Here is a 22423-nt window from a genome sequence, read left to right on the forward strand (position 1 = left end):
CCATAAATGACATGATATAACACAAGCCAAAATCTGCATTAGAATCACTTTATTATGTTCAGGTCAGAAAACTTGGCATTTTGAATCAGTGGCAGATAGGATGAATACAAGAAATACAAAATACCTATAAAGAGAAGTAGTAGTGTTAGTGTGTAGTGTGGTCGTCCATATTAGCAGTTCAATACCCATTCACAACCCTCCACCATGGTCAACCTTAGGTAGAATGATGAACTTGGACAAAGGCAATAATCAAAGGGTATACAGCTTTCGAATATTGATGGAGGAAAAAAGCACCAATACCAAATATCATGAGCATGTTCGGTATATCTTTTCACACTGTTGTGCATGGCACTAACACTGACAGTCTGGGGGTTCGATGCCCCCTGGTGGAGACCCACAATCTAAAAATGTATGCCTTTGTGGTACAGTAAGGCACTTCTATCTAATACAGTGGTTCCCAAACTGTGGTGCGCGCACCCCTTGTGGTGCGCGAGCGCCCTCTAGGTGGTGCGTGACATGAAAAGGTGGTAAAAAAAATGTTTTTGTTTTTTTTTACAATAAAATGTCATACAAATCTTAGTCAAACCTTTAGTATTATGGATATTAAACATGCTGGCAGAGTATTGTCGTGAACATTTTAATTAAATAAAGAAATTCCCTATCCATAGTCGCCGTGGGAAGAGATAAAATAAAAAATTAAATCTGTGCACGGAGACCAGCAACAATTTTTTCTAACAGAAACCCATTGGGGGGTGCGCGAGCTAGGTCGGGAGGTGACAGGGGGTGCACGGCCAAAAAAGTTTGGGAACCGCTGATCTAATAGCATGTAGTTCTGGTGTGTGGTGTGGTGGAAATAGCCAAAGCTATTAACTTTCTCAGTCAAAAGTGACCTGGTTAATACGATTTATATTATTTATTTATCAAAGTATCAATACAAAATAGTCAGTTAGGCTGGATGACTCAACGAAATGTTTAGCTAGGACACTACAGAAAGAGAGACTCCTCACCGGATCTTCAAACATCTTTATACATACAAAACTGGAAGGGGTGGGGGTCACAGGAACGGGTTTGTTGGGGTTAAGAATGAGGGATGGATGGGGGTAGGAAGGAAAGATGGGTGAGGGAGATCATCAAAGAGAGGGGGAAGGGAGTCTTAACTCCCACGGTGGTTTTGTGTTTCCAGGCGGTGGAGGGGAGGTGTCGGACAGAGCGCCATGCTGGACCCTGCTGATCTGCACCGTTCCTGCCGCCGTTCTCCTCTGCACCGCGTCCCTCGTCCTCGGAGTCTGCGTAGGTTCGTGCAAAAGGGGAATAATTATACCACTACACTGTGCAACACGTACAGCACATGTGCAAGAACAAATTAACAATGTGAATTAATCATTGAATGGATGGATAAATCAAAATCCGATATTATTAAAAGGTCATTTTGCAGGTCCGTTTAGTCATTTAGCTGCTGATGCTTTTATCCAAAGAGACTTAGAAATTGTGAACAAGTCCGCAGGAGAGGTACATCTCCATAGTAGCCCCACAGAGACTGAAAGACATAGCACACACTAAACTTTCAATCAAGCATTGTGAGCGGGAATTTGGCCCCATAATTACCCATGCAATCAGAACATGGCGGGAAACACAAAAGAAATATCCTAACCCTCAAGAATGGCATAATCACACTCCCATATTCAATAACAATGCACTCTTAATGGGAAAACGCCCTATAAGATTCCCTATATGGGAAGAGCAAGGCATACACTCATTAGGGGATATTTTTAATAACCAGGGCCTCTGTAGTTATGTCGAAATATGCACAAAGTTTAACCTCACCGAGTCCACATGGCTTTTTTACATACAGTTACGACTTTGTCTGAGGTCTCACGGTGTTCCATTACTCATACCAATTGAACACCACAGATACCACAAATTTTTCTATGAAAGAGAAACATTGGGAGGTTTTGTATCAGGTTTTTATTATCAATTACTAACGTCCTCGTATGAAACCCTTCAACTAGACACTGTCTGGAGGAGGGATATACCAGACCTGGAAAATGACTTTGATTGGCAAGGAGCCTGGGCAAATGTCCGACTTACATCAAGGAACCCGGATCATCAACAAATCAATCTGAACTATATTCACAGGACATACTTGACTCCTATAAGGCTGTGCAAAATGGGGCTTAAACAAGACTCCAAATGCTCCCAATGTACAAACGGGGACGAAGGAACATTTATGCACATGTATTGGGACTGCCCACCAGTTAAGGCATTCTGGAAAGATGTGTCCCAACAATTATCAATACTCGTATCTTGGAATATACCTGTACACCCCTCGGTATTACTATTGAATGATGTTTTTGAGTTTGCAGTGAATCCACAATTAAAGAGATTGGTTTTATCGGGTATCACAGTAGCTAAAAAACTGATCGCATCACGCTGGTTTCAACCGGAAAAAATGTGCCGGAAAGTGTGGTTTCTTACATATCTCGATGTGATATATCAAGAAATATCTACAGCAAGAATTCTGGGTCTCAATGAATCCAAAATGTCAATGTGGGTAGAAGTGGTGGAGAGAATAAAAGCTAGCTTATAATGGTAGTGTCTGGTTAGGAGTGAGGGATAATGGAGGTACTATCCAAGAGGGGGTCCGAGAGGGGGGGGTTCGAGCTGGAGCATATGTGTGTAGGGTTTTAGAAAATAGGTATTAGGGGTATATTCTATACTAACATTTATATAATTGTAATTTCGCTGGATATACACTGTATACGGTTAAAATGTTATTATAGACTATTTTTGTTTTATCTTGTTTCTGTACTTGCATGTATTTTAACCACCTTTACTGAAAGTTTCATTATGCATTGTGTGTTGAGTACTGACTTTTAATAATTTTTGTTCTGCAATAATAAAAAAAAATATAAAAAAAAAAGGAGAGGTACATCTCTGGCGGCCAAAGGGTCAGTGGCATTGTTAGTCAAATAGTGTCAAACTTGAGTGTTACACTCTTTAGTGCATAGTAGTATAGACGTATTAGCAAGATAGGTATAGTAGTACAAGTATAGTGGGATAGGGGTAAGGTATATAATAGTAAAAGACCGTAAGAACGTTTGTTTGTTTATTTATTTTTCAAATATTGTTTGAAGGTCCGGTTAGTTAAGTACAGAACTTTTCTATTTATACATTTTTAAGGGACAGTTTTATACCAAGAGAAAAACAAACTGTTTATACTAACAATTGCCACTAGATGGAAGCACAGAGCAGGCCCTTCCCTTCTGCTGTTGAGTGCTGTGTCTGGTCTGCAGGTTGTTCTCAACTGGACTTTTGGTTTTATCAGTCAAAAGAAACATTCTGTGGTATAACAACTTATGCATACCTAAATATTCACATAAGCATTACTGCAGTGGTTACATATTAGTTCACTGTCACACAAGGCACTTTTAGAAACCTTTGTTCTAGTCAAGAAACTACATGCATTTCTAAATGTATTGCATATCACTCAAGGTGCTCCTTTAACTAACTGTATTCCTAGATGTACTGCTAATCACTCAAGGTGCTCCTTTGTACAAATATTTAAACCACCCATTGCGCAAATTGATCAGTGTTAATTGACAACATAATTACGACCTGTCTGATGACTGACAGCTTATACTCCCAATTGATCATAATACGCTCAATATATAATTATATAGATGATAGATAATTTTATACATACATTACATATACTCAGTAGTACTAATTTATATATTTCATATCCACTTTAATCACCTGTACATTGTATATTACTATTGCACTTTACTGTTACATTTGCACTCTGGTTGGATGCCAAACTTATTTTCGTTGTACTGTACTTGTGCTGTATAATGACAATACATTTGAATCTAATCTAAACGACTATACCAATCAACCTGTTAAGCCCTAGTCATATTTTCTTAAAATGTGCCTTAAAGTACATACCTAAGTAAATAGAAGGTTTCTCCACTTCTACAAGGTCCATTTGCATGTTTTTGGTATCTAGGGACATCTATGGACCTCTGGGAATGCATTCCCACTATCAGGAATATTGTGTCTGTTACTATGCTTGAGTCAATTGTAATGAACCAAAGGAGAATATCAATTATTCTTTTATTTTCCATCTTTGACCGTGAATAACACCATGCACCAACATTGACCACACGTGAAGAATTGCCACTGAGCTCATTCAGCACCTTCTTGAGATCACGTGTACAAAGAATCTAAGCAAATTAATAAAGGGCAGATGATTTACAGTGGGTTTTGTAGATGCAGTACTGAATTTTTACATCCGGACACATGCAATTTGAAATATGAATATAGAATATCAGGCCTATAAATAACCTTATTATGGCCAAGTCATATATCGTTAGGTTATGACTATAACCAAGTTCTGTTAGTTAGGGGCGATGCTTGGCATCACTACTGCACTATCTCGCGTACGTGCACGCGTACTGAATAAACCACAAATGTACCTCTAATACCAGTATTAGTCTGACCACACCCCTCATCAGCTTACCTTCATAAGCAGGTGTGTGGTCACCTGCTCTCCTCCTTCCCAAGCTTTCACCACAAGGTGAGGACAAGGGCTGCAGCGGCCGTCTGATGCCAAGCATCGCCCCTAACTAACAGAACTTGGTTATAGTCATAACCTAACGTTCTGTATCGTTAGTGGCTTAGCTTGGCATCACTACTGCACAAGGGAGGCCAAGCGGAGCCACTTGGCTGACAAATACACCCCGCTGACAGCCCCCCAAAACCATCAGAACAGGGAGGGCCGAGCCCCCCCGACCCCCCCTAATGGAGGGTAGCCCCCCTATTAGGGACGTCACGGGAGGGCGACGGACCCGACCGTGCGAAGAGGCACTCAAGCAACTCAACGCACAGGGTGAGCAGACCGTGGCTTGACCCCACGACTACACACACGCACAACCCGCATGCCACCCGGGAACGAACGGAGGAACAACCTCGTTACTGCCCCCAGAATCACGGGGTCAAGGGCAAACCCAACCCCGTGGCAAGGCCGTAGCAGCGGAGCACGAAGGAAGACCCAGACCCACCAAAAGGACTGGACTCCCTAGAATGGGGGCCCGGAGAAGTCCATGATGCCAGCATCAAGACCCCACCAGGTGGGCACGTAGTGCCCCGCCCCCCACATCGCCAGCGTATTCGGACAAAGGCCCCTCAGTTACTGCACCTGGTATTCCCAGGCGGAACCAACCAGGCCAGAACCTGCCCAGCTTCCGAGATCGGACGAGATCGGGCGTGTTCAGGTCGGTATGGCCGTAAGCTGAGCGGGCCCCGTCCCCCCAATAGTACACCGCCTGGCACACTGACCCTGCAGAACAGGCAGTCAGCATGGCCGTAAGCACACAAAAAAGGTTAACCAACGGAAGCAGGCAGCGCACCGGGGAAAAACCAGGCAACAGGCTGTTAACCCTAGCCTGGAGACTGCGGACGAGACAGGCGCCAGAGGGGACAGCTGAACACAGCCGCCCCGGCGGAAGGAGCGTAAGCTGGCGGTGTTGCATGACCAAGCCTCCATTTAACCACCCCCACCCAGAGGGGTCGAGGCAGAGAAGGCTGACACGATTGGCAGACGTCATGAACGTGCAGGGGCACCCTCAAACGGTGAACCCGGGAGTTGACACTGCTCCAACACACCAGGGAATCAACCACCTCGGTGTTACCCAATGCGGTGGTTGTTCCTATAACCCCTCAAGAAAAAACTCCAAAACACACCTGCGGGTATACACCGGCTATACCGCAGTACAAGTGTTTCAGTTTCCAAAAAGGGTTAACCCAGGCCTACGGGTCGCAAACATCACTTCGGACCGGGCCTGGCGGTACGGGAAGCACAGGGTCACCAGAGGAGGTCAAAAAACCACCCCCACAGGCCCCTCTTCGCCATGCGTGAGAGAGGAGCGAAAAATAATGGAGAACCAGCCCCTAAGCACACCGTACCTGGTATTCCCCGGCGGTCTCCCAACCAAGTACTAACCAGGACCAACCTGTGTAGCGGCCGAGATCCGACGAGATCGAGCGCGTACAGAATGGCATGGCTGTAAGCCATGACGACAGTGCTGAGTAAAAACATACCCAACCAGGGTCTCCATAGCGCTTAACCCTGTGACACCCAGACCGACCTGGCATTTTTCCCCCTGAAAAAAGCCCAAGTCCCTCAGGGTACCAGAACAGCAGATCTGCATCCCCGGCGGACAACGGGTTCAACTGATCTGGACCAGCGTGACCAGAACCAGTCCCGTGCCCTAACCACGCCGACATGCCTACTCCAGGAGAAGGGCAGATATGCGTGTTGATCTTAACATGAAAAGAAGGCGCCACCCAGACGTTCGGACGAACCGCGCCTGGTGGCCCACCCCAAGGGCGTGAGACCCCACTACATATGTTCAGATCCATCCCGTCATCATCCCCCAGACATGAACGAGAATCCGTCGACAACCCACCCAGGTCATGGGATGTGGTCGTCGGAAGAGGAAAAACCCCCATCTCAGTTGCTTTATAAAAACGCTGTTTCAACCACAAGCAACCAAGGCGTGCCAGTCAATCGCCTGTTTACAGCGAGCTAGCACTATACGTGCGTCGGGACACACCCCCATCAATGAACAGGCTATTTAGACCTGTCATTGAATCCCCAAGGCGCCCAGGGGAACGACAAGAGGGGTGTGACACTCCCTAACTCCAACACTTCTGGAATAGAAAGAAGGAAGCATCAACAGTATGTATCCCAGTCTACACAGCCGGGGTAAAAAATGTTCACATTTTTACATCCCACCACCCTCCCATAGGAAAGAGACGGGGATCCCCAGAGAGACTTCCCACGCGAGCTGTACAGATTGAAAAGAATATATTGCACCTCGAGCCATGTAAAAAACTGGTTTTAGGGCCTCCGGGGAAGAGGCACTGAACCCATACACACTCAATAAACGAATTGAATCGAATATACATACAATAGAAAAGGACCCGTCTAGAGGGTCCACTCACTTTGACAATCTGAGGAGGAAGGCTCTGTACTCTGATGGAGGCTTCCTCACATGGAAGAAGGAGTCCGAACTCACAGAAGGCCTGAATAGGCGCTTGGTGAGGAGGAGCCCTGACCACCCCCCCTGAAAACAGATCCATCACATGGACCTGAACAGCACACGGAAGTCCTACCAACAGAGACGCGCACGGTGACGTACTCTATGGCGGGGGAATTCCTGCGGTGCACACGCCCAATATACCAGGCCGTGGGACCAGGAACTCCCTCCCCCCCCCCCCCCCCCGTAACGTGCCGAACCGCCACGTGACGGGAACCTTGAAGGACAGGGGGTGTACCCCTGACCGACAGAACAATGGGGAGAGGAAAGGTTACCAGTTCACCCCTTTACGACCCCACACCCATGATACGACGTAACGACAAAAAGAGAATATGACACAGTCATAGTCAGCTCTATGAAGCGTTTCACAGCTCCACACAGCGCATGAGCTAACCTGCTATCTGATTTTTACTAAGGAAAAACACAGAATAGAGAAGGCTCTAAGAACCCTGGTCCAACATACACATGTGCTTCTGTGGCCAGTACAACCCAGTTGTAGGTCACATGACACACACAACCCATCATCACCTACAAAAAATGGCAAAAACACTCAACAGAGGAACGCCGTTTTTTTCACAATGAGAGAATACATCATTCTTGATTAGTATCGACCACAGGCCTTGCTAAGCACACATGACAGCAACCAAACCAATTTCCCTTTAGGAAATACGTTTCTCCAGCAGATTTAGCACAACCTCAGCCATCAAGCTAAGAGTTACATCGTATCCCTACCACACAAAAGACACAATTAATGCACAACATGTCTGATAGGAGGTGATAAAGTCCCCAGGGAACCGGGGGGGAAAAACACAATCCTCCTATTTTACCCTCAATACGGCCAGTTAAAACAGGAAAACCTGTTAATGTGTGAACTCACTGTTCATTGTCATTACAGTCTGAGAAAGAACATTCTTTTACTCACTTGTCACCAAGCATAGCTTCATAGGTTAGTTGCCTTAGTAGTGAGTACACGGTACACATAAACACCATGATGTTTCTCACACAACAACCAGATCAATACATCACGATCTGCACGGAGAAGCTAACTGCCAGTGACAAAAACAGCTCACACACAACCCGCAACGTATCCCAAATGCATTGCAACAACACACGTTTTGGGAAAAAACACCGTTATTCACAATACATTTAGCAAAGTAAAACCAGAAGACGTGTTATGAGGTCTGGCCAACCCCGTACCTACCCAGAACGCAGATCAGCGAAGTGCAGTCACAAGACACCGTAGAACACAGCCGTCCTGTGTTGTTCGATCCGGGCAGCGTCGCCGCTCCACCAGTCGCTACAGTCCTCTTTGTTGACGCAATCCGTGTCTAGGCTCAGGCAGGGTCGACGAACATCCCCTGTCAAGGATGACGTCGTGGTCAAGAGTGTAAAACATGTTAAAATCAAAGCACGTTCAACAGAATAGCATCAAGCTAACGGCTGCTCCAACCGTTCGGGTGCTATTGCTTCCGCTCGCGAGACGCCGATCTAACGACGCACGCGATCAGAAGCGAGCTCCCGGCGGCGCGCGAGAAGCTAAGCTACCCCGCGCCAGGCCACTGACCGGCTAACCGTAAGCTATGAACATGTAAACAATGACATAACACTCACCCAGACAGGCCGCCGTTCTGAACCCTCCTCACTTTTTAAGAGAAAAGAGAAAACAAGACGTCAACACCGCTTCACAACGGTGACATTACCACGTCCGGCGGAATCAGCACAGTACCAACTGGCCTGTATAGCTGACTTTGAACATGAATCTGCCGCTATCGCACATTACATGCACATATCCCCTCGTGAAGGAATACTCTCATTTGGATATGAAAGATGGGGTCTTAACACGGTGACAGAGAGAATCCACTCGTCCAGAACACACAGGGATCACCAGTGTCAATGGTCGCGGCCCACTAGTTAAAACTATAATGGTCGCCAGACCAAGGCCTTCTGTCGCCTAGGCGGCTAAACAAAGGACCCTAGCCTGGGGCCGGTTTCCATAAACTTTGTCAAGTAGCCCCCATAGCACTAACAGACAAGTGGAGCCCGCCAGCAAACACTACTCACCCAACCTGGAACGCACCGCTCCTCACAACAGCGGCATGTCCGACAGTTCAGCTGTGGCCTGACAGGTTTCACCCCAACAAACACAGCAAGGAACTGCAGTTGAGAAGCATGCAGCGGCGTGCTCCCAATACGAAAACCGGTGGAGGGTTTTTAGAATGATCATCATCTTCTAGACACTCCAGTACGAAGACAATATCGCCGTATTTTCTCGAAAATAGTGAGAGAGAAAATAAAGATATGATGTCAACGTATCCTTGTTTCCCAAGCTGTTCCTAATCCAATTTCTTCCATCATGGTGTCAAGTGTGGGGATCTACCGAGGCACTTCTTCCTTGTGGTGAAAGCGAGAAGGAGGAGAGCAGGTGACCACACACCTGCTTATGAAGGTAAGCTGATGAGGGGTGTGGTCAGACTAATAATGGTATTAGAGGTACATTTGTGGTTTATTCAGTACGCGTGCACGTACGCGAGATAGTGCAGTAGTGATGCCAAGCTAAGCCACTAACGATACAGAACTATGGATCAGGCCAAATCTCCTCTTTCCACTGGCAGAGTTAAATCTGGATTTAGTACCACCAGGCGCCCCTAACAGGGCAGCAAAGACCGTGAATGAAATCTACTGTAAGTACAGTAACTTTTTTATAATGTAAATAGCTCCGCCATTTTTCATCAGATTGAGACCAATTTTTTCTAGACATTCACAGAAAGTGAATAGAAACTACGTTCTATTTTATGGCAATACCGTTCAGGTTTGTTCGACCCGTGAGATATAATCACAAAAATTATGTCAGAATCTTTCGCTAATAATATTTTCAACAGCTTTGACTAGGGATGGGAATTGATTTTATCGATCCGATTCCATTATCGATTCTGCTTATCGATCCGATTCTTTGTCGATTCCCTTATCGATCCCTGATACATTTATAATTTAAATAAATAAATTGGAAATGCAACAGAACTAAGCTGGTTGGGAATAACAACATGCAACTTGACATTTCTGATTGTCATTTATTGTTGAGCCCCCATGTCAGAAAAATACAAAAACTGTAAAAATAAAGATTAACCTACACTTAAATAAAATAATGTATTTGAGATTCTCTTATTTATTTATTTATTTATTTATTTATTTATTTATTTATTTATTTATTTATTTATTTATTTATTTATTTATTTATTTATTTATTTATTTATTTATTTATTTATTGAATTCTTTTATTCTTAAACTAATTTAATCTATTGAATAACGACCTGTAACTACAGTTATGCACATAGAAGCAGTCAAACAGCGGGAGCATTTCGGGAGCATATGACCAAAACCCAGGCAATTTCAAGCCCTTAAGGCTTAAGGCATGGATCGGCAATAGGCGGCCCGCGGGCCGAAATGGGCCCGCCAGCAATAATTTCTGGCCCGTCAGGTTATTTTGAGAATATGATGTTTATTTTACGTGCAGGAAATATTCACTCGTCGTGACGCCAGAGTGTCTTTGTAACCTCGTTCCCAGCTTTATATCGAGAGATAGTGTCTTTGTGAAGCTGTATCTATCTATTCATCATATCTATGGCTGTCACTATAGCCAATTGAAATGCTAGAAATGATCACGTGGACTGGGAGAACCAATGGAATTTCACTTTCACTTCCGCGTTTGGGATGCGTCTATATTAAAGCCAGCCCAAGAGTGCAAGAGTGCTTCTGCATTCGCGCATTCGCCGGTAACGCCAATGCGCATTCTCTTTTTGATGCCCCACAAACGCACAGCACTCACCAGGGCCAATCAGGCGAATGCGGAAGCACTCTTGGGCTGGCTTTAATATAGACGCGTTTGGGATGCCGGCGAGCGAACGTTTGCAAAAACAAAACAAACGTCTTTGAATAACTTCTTTGCAACGGGGAACTACCAACTGATGAGCCAGAAGAGGAGCCTACGACCTATAAAGCTTCTTTTAATAAACAGGAGTCATTCTTAAAATACGGGTTTATCAGGTAACTCTCGCAATAAGCAACCGGTGACATGGCAACACGAGGAAGCAAGCAACTGTGTTCAAGTTGGGTGGGCATTCAACGCGAGTGGACATTTAACATGTTTCAAACATTAGCATGGATTTTGGAGGACCGAAGCAGAAACAATAATAAGTCCAGGGCAGGGCTGCCTGCAATATGGTGAGTGTTGTGTTTTAATAATAATAATACATTCGATGTATAATACACCAGCCGTGGTGCTTCAAATCAAATGCACCCTACTGATCTCGATTTATAATGCGAGCACCTGCATTAAAATCAAATGACTGATCTGTTCATGTGTTAAGGCCTCTACATGCTACAGCAAATTCAAAGCAACTTCAACACAACATCGACAAAGCAACGGTGTTGCAGACACATTACCTTTATGCTTCTGCAAAATCAACGCGCAGCCTATGATGCAACAAAATGTACCCCGGATGTGCGGCTCGAGCGCGCCCAGCCCGCCTGAATACTTTGGGCAGCCGAAGGTGCGCACTCTAGCAATTACAAACGGATTTCCCTTCTCAACCATACATCGTTAGTATAATAATAGCCCTGTTTATGTTTGTTTTCGCTTGTGTTCTTGTATATAGTGTAATATAGTTATATCGCCACATCAACCCAGTCCATCCCCATTGTTTCCCCAATCTCCTTCCACGGATTCATCGTCATAATGCTATCCTTGTAGTCTTTAGACCCGCTATTATATAAATGTTGGTACTTTCGGACCTCCTCTGCAATACGTTCCTGCATTTGATTCATTTTAAACAAACAATTAAACAAGTGTAATGAAACAATACACTAGCTATCGAGCTCCTGTTTTCTTTTGGTCTCGAGCTCCTGTCAGAAAGTTTTCTTTTGGTCTCGAGCCAGGAAAACACTAGAAGTGACAGACAGCCCCGCCCCCATTCACTACCAACCAATCACTGCTACGCAATACCAACGCAACGGGTCTTTAGATTAGATTTTGGAGACAGGTACGCAACGTCCTCGCAACACAGTCTACAAGACTGTCTGCAACAAGCGCGCTGAAATCGCGCCGATGTTGTGTTGAAGTTGCTTTGAATTTGCTGTAGCATGTAGAGGCCTTTATGCACTGTGTGAGAGGCACTTTATAATAGAAAAAAGACAGTGCAAACATGTATATGTCGTTTTTTTTGACAGAGTTAAAAAAATTCACTATCATTGGCCCGCGACACAATGGCTTGGGGAAAATTTGGCCCGTGGGCAAACCGACCCCTGCCTTAAGGAATCAAATAGTCTGCTCTATGGCCGCATGCTAACGCTAACGTTATTGTTTTTAAATGCGCAACGATCTGGAAAACATGGCAGCGATAAGAAGAATCGATAGTCACAGAGGCATGCGATTCCAGGAATCGGACAATTAGGAACCGGCTCCCAACGGGAACCGGTTTTCGATTCCCATCCCTAGCTTTGACAGAGGCTGGTGTGAGCTGGGTAGTGTAGTTTTATGAAATTTTCGATGTCCATTGAAAGCCCTGGGTCTCTTCTCTCTTAGGACTACACCGTTTTCATGACGTGTTACTTCCTCACGTCTAATTAATCCGGTTTCCGCTGGGATGCTGCAGAGATATTTATAAACTCATATTTCGCTAATAAGACATTGGTAAACAAACGTAGTGCTGGAAAATATACAATTTGACTGCTGTTTTGATAGGGTTAGGGTCTTTACTCTTGGCTACATTTGAAAAAGAAACACAACATTAATTATTACAGACTGTATTGATCCATTTATGATGTGATATTAATTTCGTACCGGTACCGGACCGCTCAGGCTTAAGGGGTTAAGTATAGAGTAGATATAATTATATAGATAGTATAAACAAAGGGATGGATCTGCATGCACGGATTCCCTTCTTTGAAATTGAAGAGCCTCTCACCTTCTTGAGCGCTACACCTGCTTCAGCAGCAGCCCATAGGGGCGGAGGGATTCCTGCACTATAGCCCTCGTCTCCACGTCGGTGGAGCCCTCGGGCACATGGACCAGCCAGTAGTCCGCTCTCTGGCACTGCACTCTCTTCTGCTGGTTGATCCGGTTCTGAAGGACCACCTTGTAGGTTTTCCCATCCGCGCTGCACCTGAACGTCTTGCAGAATCTCTCGGCGATCTTGATGTCCAGCGCGGAGTAGACTCCCCTGCCCCTCACGCCTGCAGCGCCGACGGCGCCCGCGCCGGGGTCCAGAACCCCGGGCTCGTCGGCAGGATTCTCGCGGTCGGCCGAGACGGTTCCGTGAGAGCCGTCCATCTTGTAGCCATGGTAGGACACAGGCCAGGCATCGCTCCCTTTTCCCAGCCAGCTGCCCTCGTTGTTCGGGACCCGCAGGGCGAATCGGTTCCAGCCTAAGGGGCGCAAATACTGCTCGCCCCCCCGCGTGAACCTGGTGTCACCGCCCTAGGGTAGATGGATAGAGGGAGGAGAATATGAGAAAGGAAAGGAAAGAAAGAGTAACTTAACTGGCTGACCGACGGAAATACAGAGTGAGAAGGTCAGCTACGTTCACACTGCAAGCCTTAGTGCTCAACTCAGATCAGATTTTGTTTGGCTATTCACATTGGACCTCCTTCCTGAATGCAGTTAACACTTTGGCTGCCTAAGGTTAAATTCATGATATACCATAGATTGCCAGCGCTATTTGTCTATGGAGAAAGTCCCCTTCTTTGCAGGGCTATAACTTTTTAAATTCTATTGCTACATTGCCATTATTAGGGCCCATTCAAAGTCCTATATGTATTGTTCATTGTGTAGCAACGTTAAACTTTTTCATTCACATATTCATAGTAAAGTATGGTCTAATGTATAAGTATGTTTTCATCTCTTTCTGCAGCTTTCTCCAGAACGTGATATATAGCCCCAAATCAGGGTTCGAAATTAACGGGGGCTTGGGGCATAATGCCCTTGAAAATGGATAAAATGCCCTCGAAAATCAGTTAAGGGGGGCACTTAATGCCCCCGACAGTTTACTAATTATATATATATATTTATCCGGTAATGGAGCGTCTGTGTATCGTATACGGTTCAGATGACGCGCAAATAAAAAAAATCATTTGGCGGAGCCGGTGTTCTGCACTGGCTGCAGCAGCAGCAGCAGCCAGGTGCTAGTTAGTTTGTGTAAAAATGGCACGCACAATATAAATCAATCTTCATTACGACTTTAAAAACATAGCCATTAACATTACATAGGCCTACACACATCTTGCCATAGCGTTAGCAGTTTGTACAATGTTTGTAGCTGTTAGCTAGCTAGCCCTTCACAACAACAGCTAACACCGTAGCTACTAGCTACTGTAGCAGAGGAGGAAATGGGAGTCTGAGAGGCGGGGTGTTTAAAGACAATGATAGGCGTTTATTCAACATCCAAGAAGGCTAACATACAACTGTGTTTTACTAACTCCAACCGGGACTATTGCCGCTTTCGCGCTGCTTGTTGACGTTATGAACTGCTCCTAACGTGACCGGAGCTGAAGGTGGCGGTGCCACACGCTAAAATGTCCGTGGGGACCCGGCGCCAACCCATAGATAGTTCCAACTCACCGAATTACGTAATCCACCACAGTTGCACTCAATATTTAAATAATGTTAGTCTAAATATATGTAGACAGAAACATAATAATTTCAAGCAGAAAACGAATCTTTCCATTAAGAACTGACAAGCAGGGAATTTAAACATGGTTGACATTGTTTTTGTGTGTTTATATTAATTAAAGAAAGGAAAGTCTAGTGCTGGCTGAGCATATTGTTTGTTTGCACTAAATTAATACTTTGACAAATGTAGCCTATATTTTTCAGTCAGTTCGGTCTTTGTGTGCCAAACATTATTTAAGGCTGTAAACACTGTAAACCTTTTATTTTATTTTTAATAAATGAGAAACATGTTTAGATTTGAGTGTTATAGAAAAAGAAAGCAATACGCTTGGACCAGCACTCACAGATTTTGGTATATTTAATGGCAGCCTGAAACAAACATGTTTCGGAACGATTATGTTCCGAAACATGTTTGTTTCAGGCTGCCATTAAATATACCAAAATCTGTGAGTGCTGGTCCAAGCGTATTGCTTTCTTTTTCTATTATACTCGACGGGATTTCAGCACCCAGTGTTATAATTTGTGAGCGCAGTCTATCTTGACTTTTAGATTTGAGTGTTAAATTTTTTTTAATAAAAATTAACGTATATCGAACTGAAAACCGTGACCCCAAATTCGTGATATGAACCAAACCGTCCATTTTGTGAACCGTCCCACCCCTACCGTTTATCATAAAAATTCAGTGCCCCCGAAATACAAAAAAAAGCCCCCAAAAATCAATTAAGGGGGGCAAAAAAAGCCCTTGAAAAAAAATGTTAATTTCTAACCCTGCCCCAAATGCATTATATTGATGATGAAATACAGTTTGATGGCAATCAGCGCGATATAAAAAATTCCAACTAGACGTACTTCTAGAAGTTACTACACGTCATCTGATGTTGACCGGATGGGCGAGGGGGCGTTTATAATTCCGTGGGCAGCGTTATACCAATCATCTAATGTGGGTCAAATGTTGATAATAGCAGTTAGTATCGAAGACGGTAACGTTACACGCTGAAACTCACCCCAGTCTCCGCGCGCCGTTGGGCGATCATCGTAGAGTAGAAATCTTATCATTATGGGATATATTTTTACCCGGTCCATCTCCAGCTTGTATAATGGTATATACGTCCAAATAATGTTGTTTATCGAGTTATTGCCAATCGATCACTGTGTAGCGTGACGAGCCAGAGTCCCATGACCTATAGCGAGCGCCCGGAAGTACTACGGACATCTAGCACAACCTCTATGCCACATCCTGTTTGGCGATTGCGCCGATCGGCCACCAGATGGCGCTCCTGAACCGCCAGAGAGCTCAGTGGGTCCTGCTGGTGGATCTCAGGCCAGCGGAGGGGACATATGAATCCGATCGCAGATTTTTGAAATATTGATATAAGGACGACGTAACGCGTCCTCCGGCAACTTTAGCATGGCCAGCAAAGACGTCTAAAGACGGTTCCCGGCACCCAAAGTGTTAAGAAAAGGTTACAAACACATTTCTTCTTAACTCCACTTGTGAAGTTCCCGGGACAATTCTGGCATTCCTGAATGGTTTTTCATCTGGGATTTGTTCTTAGCTAAGAACAGGATTTAAGAACGCTAAAAAGCAGTCAGATTGGAATGCGCCCATGTAATTAAGGGTGATTGCGTTCATATAAATTCTACAGACATCCTTCTACAAACTCAATTGCGCGGATATAGCCATAGTGGAATAGAATGGACACATCTACATTCTGCTCTCAGCACATCCCATTCCTTTCATGTAGGCTATATATTAGCCATTTCGTATTAATAGTCCATATACCATCTTGTTCTCTATTGTTATTTTTTATTGTTGGTTTTATGTGTGCACGTTGTAAGAGCCAGTGGAGAAACATTCCTGGTATCATGATGTTGCACGTGATGTGACAAATAACTGCAAAGTTAAACTTTGTCAACATGTTTTATCTAATAAAATAAAGTTCAGTCTGTTCATCTCACTTCAATAATTTAATAATAAACTGAATGCACATGTGTGTGTGTGTGTGTGTGTGTGGACTACTGTACTATTACAGGTATTGAAATGAACAATGCAACTTCCTTATACAAAAAATAATAATTAAATTTTTTTATGAATAATTAAATATCGATACTTGGCGTCCCTGTATCGATACAGTATCGCCACGCAAAGTATCGCGATACTACTACGTATCGATTTTTCCCCCCACCCCTAGCCTCCAGCGAGTCGTGGATGGTATCATACAACTGGCCACACAATACATCCAATTCCCATATACTGAACAACGGTCAAGAGAGCATTCCATGCCATTGCTGCCCAATACCATCGGCGCAATTGACTGCATGTATGTGCACATCGAGGCACCCTCCCCAGATGAGTTTCCACATCTCAATAGAAAGCAATACCTCGATCAACGTTCAAAAATCCTCTGTGACGCCCAGAACCACCTGCTCAACGTCATCTCCCGCTTCCCAAGAGGTGCACATGAATCTTACGGAAGAGCTCTGTGGCTGGGTGTGCACTGTGCACCATGTTCACACTCATTCCATCGTCAAGCGCAGCGTCGGACTGCTGAAAAGACACTGGATGTATTTCGACACAGCAGCTGGGCGCCCCTATCCTGACACACCACATTAACTTCACCCGTCACGTTAACCTCAATCTCATAAAATGTTGGTGGCCTTGTACCCCATATTGACACTACTAAATAAGATGTCACGCTTATCTTCTACTCTTTGCAAAACTACCTCTGCACCGGTGAAGTTAGGTCTGCGTTGTTTACTGGCCAGTGCACCACCAGTGTTTTCTTTCTGCTCTGACATGATTTTCTGTATGATAGCATGTACAATAATGCTGTATATACTATATATAATATATATATATATTTATATTATTACTGTGTATATATCTATCCACCTGTCTGTACATACCTGCACATAATCATTTTACATATCTGTAGATACTATATCTATATATGTACATATCATGCCTTACCTACTCTTACTACACTGCTGGCCAGTATGACTAAGTTACTACCATAGGGTATTTATACATGTATCACTGTATAATATCATATTAATACTACAACTCTACATGCATCTGATTTGCACTATTACTCAGTAGTACTAATTTATATATCTTATACCCAGTTTAATCACCTGTACATTGTATATTTATTACTCAAGTACTGTACTTAAGTACAATTTCGAGCTACTTGTACTTTACATTATTTTCAAAAGTAAGCTAAAAACTTACCTCTTCACCTTTTAATACAGTATGCTGCTGATTATTATACTATAGATTGCACTATTTTACTCTGTCCATTCTATTTTACTCTTTTATTACTTTTTATTACAGGTTCTAAAACTGTCTGGTGAACTGTGTGGGTTTCAAGGTAAGGATAGATCAAGGTATTCTGTAATTCAGAATAATTTTATTGTTGCATAATTTTACTGTATTCTATTCTATTTGATTGCACTGCAATATTGCACTATTTTACTCTGTCTATTCTATTTTACTCTTTTTGTTATTGTCTATTTTAAAACTGCAATAGAATCAAACTATAAACAAGGTGGCCTATTGGGATGTTAGATCCTAAATGTGAAAAACTGTGATTTTATGTCTGCACCTTTTATGTGCTCATTCTGTGCCTGTCCTTTTTCTGTTATGAAGCACTTTTGAGCTGCAATTCTTGTATGAAATGTGCTATACAAATAAAGTGTATTATTATTATGTAAGTATTTTCATTTTAGGGAACTTTATATTTTTACTCCTTTACATTTCAAAGAAAATATTGTATTTTCTACTCCATTACATTTATCTGAACCCATTAGTTAGTTACAGAAGACAAATATTTTGCATTGAAAAAATGGCAAACATTTATGAAGATTATATACTTTCACATTTGAAGCCTGTCAACTTTAAGAGGATGTAATCAGAGCAGCATAACTTGACCACATACCACTTTAAGATAACATTTAATGAGAACAGCATACTGGACCAGTGACACATACCACTTTAACACAACCTTTAGAGGCCAATGGATCGAGGGTTGATTGCCCAAGCACTAGAATACGCCAACGTCATGTAGAATGTTTTTCTTTTACTTTAGAAAAAATAAATAACGCACATCCTCCGTTTGTTGGTGCTGAGCCAAACTGTAAAAACAGTAATACATAAGATAAAGCAGGGCTCGCAACTCATTGGTAGTTCCAAGGTGTTTTATTTGACAAAAAAAGGCAGATGCGACGTTTCGACCCTTCTGGTCTTCTTCAAGCATGAAGACAACACAATACTGACATCTTTTTATACAGGAAGTGAACTAAATTGATTATCAGCCCCACCTGGTGATCAGGGGCGGTCCCAATATTTGCATGATACATTCTATACATAATTAAGTAACAATTTCTTTTCATTTGACATTTTTTAGAAGATTTGAGAAATATCTATGTTAAACACAACATTAGGACATCATTTACAGATAGGCAGCAGTGTTAGTCACTGAAAACAAAAATGAAAAAAACACAAACAAAAAACAAAAACAAAGTCCATTGACTGTCTCCCTCTATAAGTTAAATTTACAAATAAGGTCTAATGTCAAAGTCCTCATTAAGTCCTGTTGGTGAAAAAAAAGATGTCAGTATTGTGTTGTCTTCATGCTTGAAGAAGACCAGAAGGGTCGAAACGTCGCATCTGCCTTTTTTTGTCAAATAAAACACCTTGGAACTACCAATGAGTTGCGAGCCCTGCTTTATCTTATTTCTTTTACTTTAGACATTTAAGTACCTTCACTAGCAAAAACGTCCCTTTTTACTTAATTAGAATTTGAATGGAGGACTTTTACCAGAGTACTCGTTTATCTGGGTATTTCTACTTTGATTTAAGTAAAGGAACTGTGTACTTCTTCCACCACTGCCATGCTTATTTTATATATAAATGTGGCCAATATGTCATCGCCCTGAACTCTGTGCCACTTTGACAGCCCCCCCCCCCCCCCCCCCAGCTGCAGAACCAGACAACGCCACGCTCTCAAGGAGAACTCTGGGCGGGGAAATTAATTATTACTCACGTAGTCACAACAACAACCACGTACATTCCAGAACAACTAGTAAAAGCCCAATATACATGCACTTTGCACCACAAGGGCTAGCAGCACCAGCTGACAGGCACTTTAAGGCAATATGCACTTTAAACTGGAACACTGAGCTATTTATTTGAGGTACTGTAGCATTTTTTTCTTTTTAATTGTTTGTGTAAAACTTGTATTGTGGGGATTGTATTGCATGTATTCTTGTGTTTTTATATTGTATGTTTTTATAATGTACTGTATGAGCTGGCACCAAGACAAATCCCAATCAACCATGTGTTGAAATGGCAATAAAGTTTTCTATCTATCTATCTATATCTCCTTACCTTAATATTTGTGAAATCAAAGTCATAGTGAGGATGAAAGAAATTCTCGAGGTTGATTTTCAGCGTCATTCTAGATTCTGGCATTGAAGCCAAGGATCCCTCTTCCGTCCGCTGCGAGACAGGACCCCTGTACAAGTCCTCGCCATCGACCACGGACAGAGTCCCTAAACTAGGATACTCCATCTGCTCGCCGCCCTCTTGCATGTAAAACTGCCTGAGGGTCACGATGTTGACAAAATCCTGAGGAGACAGCTGCAATGCATCAGTGCTGTTGTGCTCCACCCTGGTATTCAAGAGCGCCGACAATGCCTCCAGTCGTAGTGTTTGCACCTTCATGGCGGAAAGAGTTGGATTGAGAAACGAAAATAAGCGAACAATTTATTCCGTGCATAAATCCGCAGATCGGCGAATTTATTCTCCTTCTGGAGGACAATGAAAATGAGTGAGAGAGAGAGAACTCTCTTCTCGTCTGTCTCGAAGGAAAAGGAGTGAGAGAAAGAAATAACTTCTCGTCTCGAGTGCATGGAGCACACAGTAACTACTTTCGGTTTCGCTTGCCTACGTCATTGTACTGTACTACACTTCACTGTTTGATTGATTGGTTGGAAACTAATGAACAGATTGCAGAATGGGTACAGTACAGTACAGCTCAATACACACAATTGTTAAGGATGCAGACCAGAGAAAGACTTTCGTCTTGTTTACATCAGGGTCCCCCATTTTCAATTCATAATGACATTTATGACATACACAACATACAGATATACAAATCTAATCTAATCATGACATTTATGACATACAGATATACAGTACTGTTACATTTGTGACATACAAGATATGCAAATATATAGTACTGTTAAGGCCCAGTTGAGGTCTGGCACCCTGCCATTGGCTGTGGAAGTGGGTAGATTCCAAGGTAAACCTGAGGAGGAGCGGTTGTGTGTTCTTTGTGATCTGGGAGTGGTGGAAGATCAATATCATTTTGTTTTTTATTGCCCTTTGTACACCGATTTGTAAATCCGGAGGACATCTTCAGTTTTGCAGGATTTTTGGAGAAAGCATGGCACTTGAGACAAAACACACTATATCCTATATAATTGTATATGAATTGGTACACTGGTTGACGAAACATGGCTTGGTTTCAAAACCAAATTCTCAGCAATACTAAACGACATGGCCCCCCTAAGAACCACCAGGGTAAAAAATCGCGCTGAGCCGTGGATGCACTCCGAAATACTGGCCGCTATGAAAACCAGAGACAAAAAATGCTCTGAGTTTCGTAAAAGTCAGTCAAAGCTTACTAAAAGCACGAGCAGTGAACTCCAAGCCCACGTGACTGAACTCAAACTAGAAAGAAACAGACTAAGAAACGACGTAAACTCCATGATCAAAACTGCAAAAAAGAATTTCATCAATGACAAAACTGAGGAAAACAAAAACAAACCACGTGAACTTTGGAAATTACTCAATAATCAACTAGGATGCAGTAAAAAACTTAAAACCAGATTCTCAAACATAAACATAAAAACTGACAACACGCTCATCACAGACAAGCTGGATGTAGCCAATTACTTAAACATTTTCTTCACAAACATAGCCACAACACTGGTAAACAAACTACCCTCCCACTCAGGGCTTTATGGGGTAGAACACATAGTAGCTTACTACAAAAACCTAGGGGTCCGCAAGGACGACTTCAAGCTGGAAATGGTAACAACAGATGAGGTACTCAATAAACTGAGCGCCCTCCAACCTAACAAGGCCACTGGCCATGACAACATCCCCTCCAAATTCCTCAGAGACTCAGCAGCCGCCATCACACCAATCATCACACACATAATAAACCTCTCCATAAAACAGGGACACGTCCCCAAGGACTTCAAAATTGCGAGGGTGACCCCTCTGCACAAAAAGGGCAGCAAATTAGACCCAGGCAACTACCGCCCTGTTTCTATTCTCACCTCCATCTCGAAAGTCATGGAAAAAATAGTCTACGAACAGGTCGAAAAGTACCTAGCGGAAAAAAATCTAATCTACGAATTCCAATCTGGCTTCAGAACATCCCACTCCACTGACACATGCCTTCTCTATTTGAATGACCACATCAAACAAGAGGTGGACGCAGGCAAATACTGCGGCATGGTCATGCTGGACCTACAAAAGGCCTTTGACACGGTCAATCACTCCATTCTGATTGACAAGCTAAAAGCAATTGGTTTTGATAGTCTATCAGTGAGCTGGATGCAATCCTACCTTGAGGGGAGGGAACAG

General features: G+C 43.2%; 2 protein-coding genes across 2 annotated transcripts in view; one reads left to right on the top strand and one right to left on the bottom strand.

Moving 5' to 3' along the window:
- The window catches only part of LOC311226914 (uncharacterized protein), a 40807-nt gene that overhangs the window by 11471 nt on the left and 6913 nt on the right, over positions 1–22423 (top strand). Inside the window, exon 2 of the mRNA XM_084312379.1 lies at positions 1184–1294. Coding sequence (XP_084168505.1) covers positions 1184–1294 — 111 coding nt within the window. The remainder of the gene's footprint in view (positions 1–1183; positions 1295–22423) is intronic.
- On the bottom strand, positions 33–20661 carry LOC311226913 (uncharacterized protein). Its single transcript, XM_084312378.1, has 3 exons — positions 20153–20661; positions 13061–13572; positions 33–1286 (listed from the first exon to the last, which is right to left on the bottom strand). Exons 1-2 carry the CDS (start codon positions 20486–20488, stop codon positions 13072–13074), a joined length of 837 nt encoding a protein of 278 aa, XP_084168504.1. The 5' UTR covers positions 20489–20661; the 3' UTR covers positions 33–1286; positions 13061–13071.

The sequence above is a fragment of the Notolepis coatsorum genome (genome assembly GCF_963971535.1).
Source record: "Notolepis coatsorum genome assembly, chromosome: 4".
NCBI lineage: Eukaryota > Metazoa > Chordata > Actinopteri > Aulopiformes > Paralepididae > Notolepis > Notolepis coatsorum.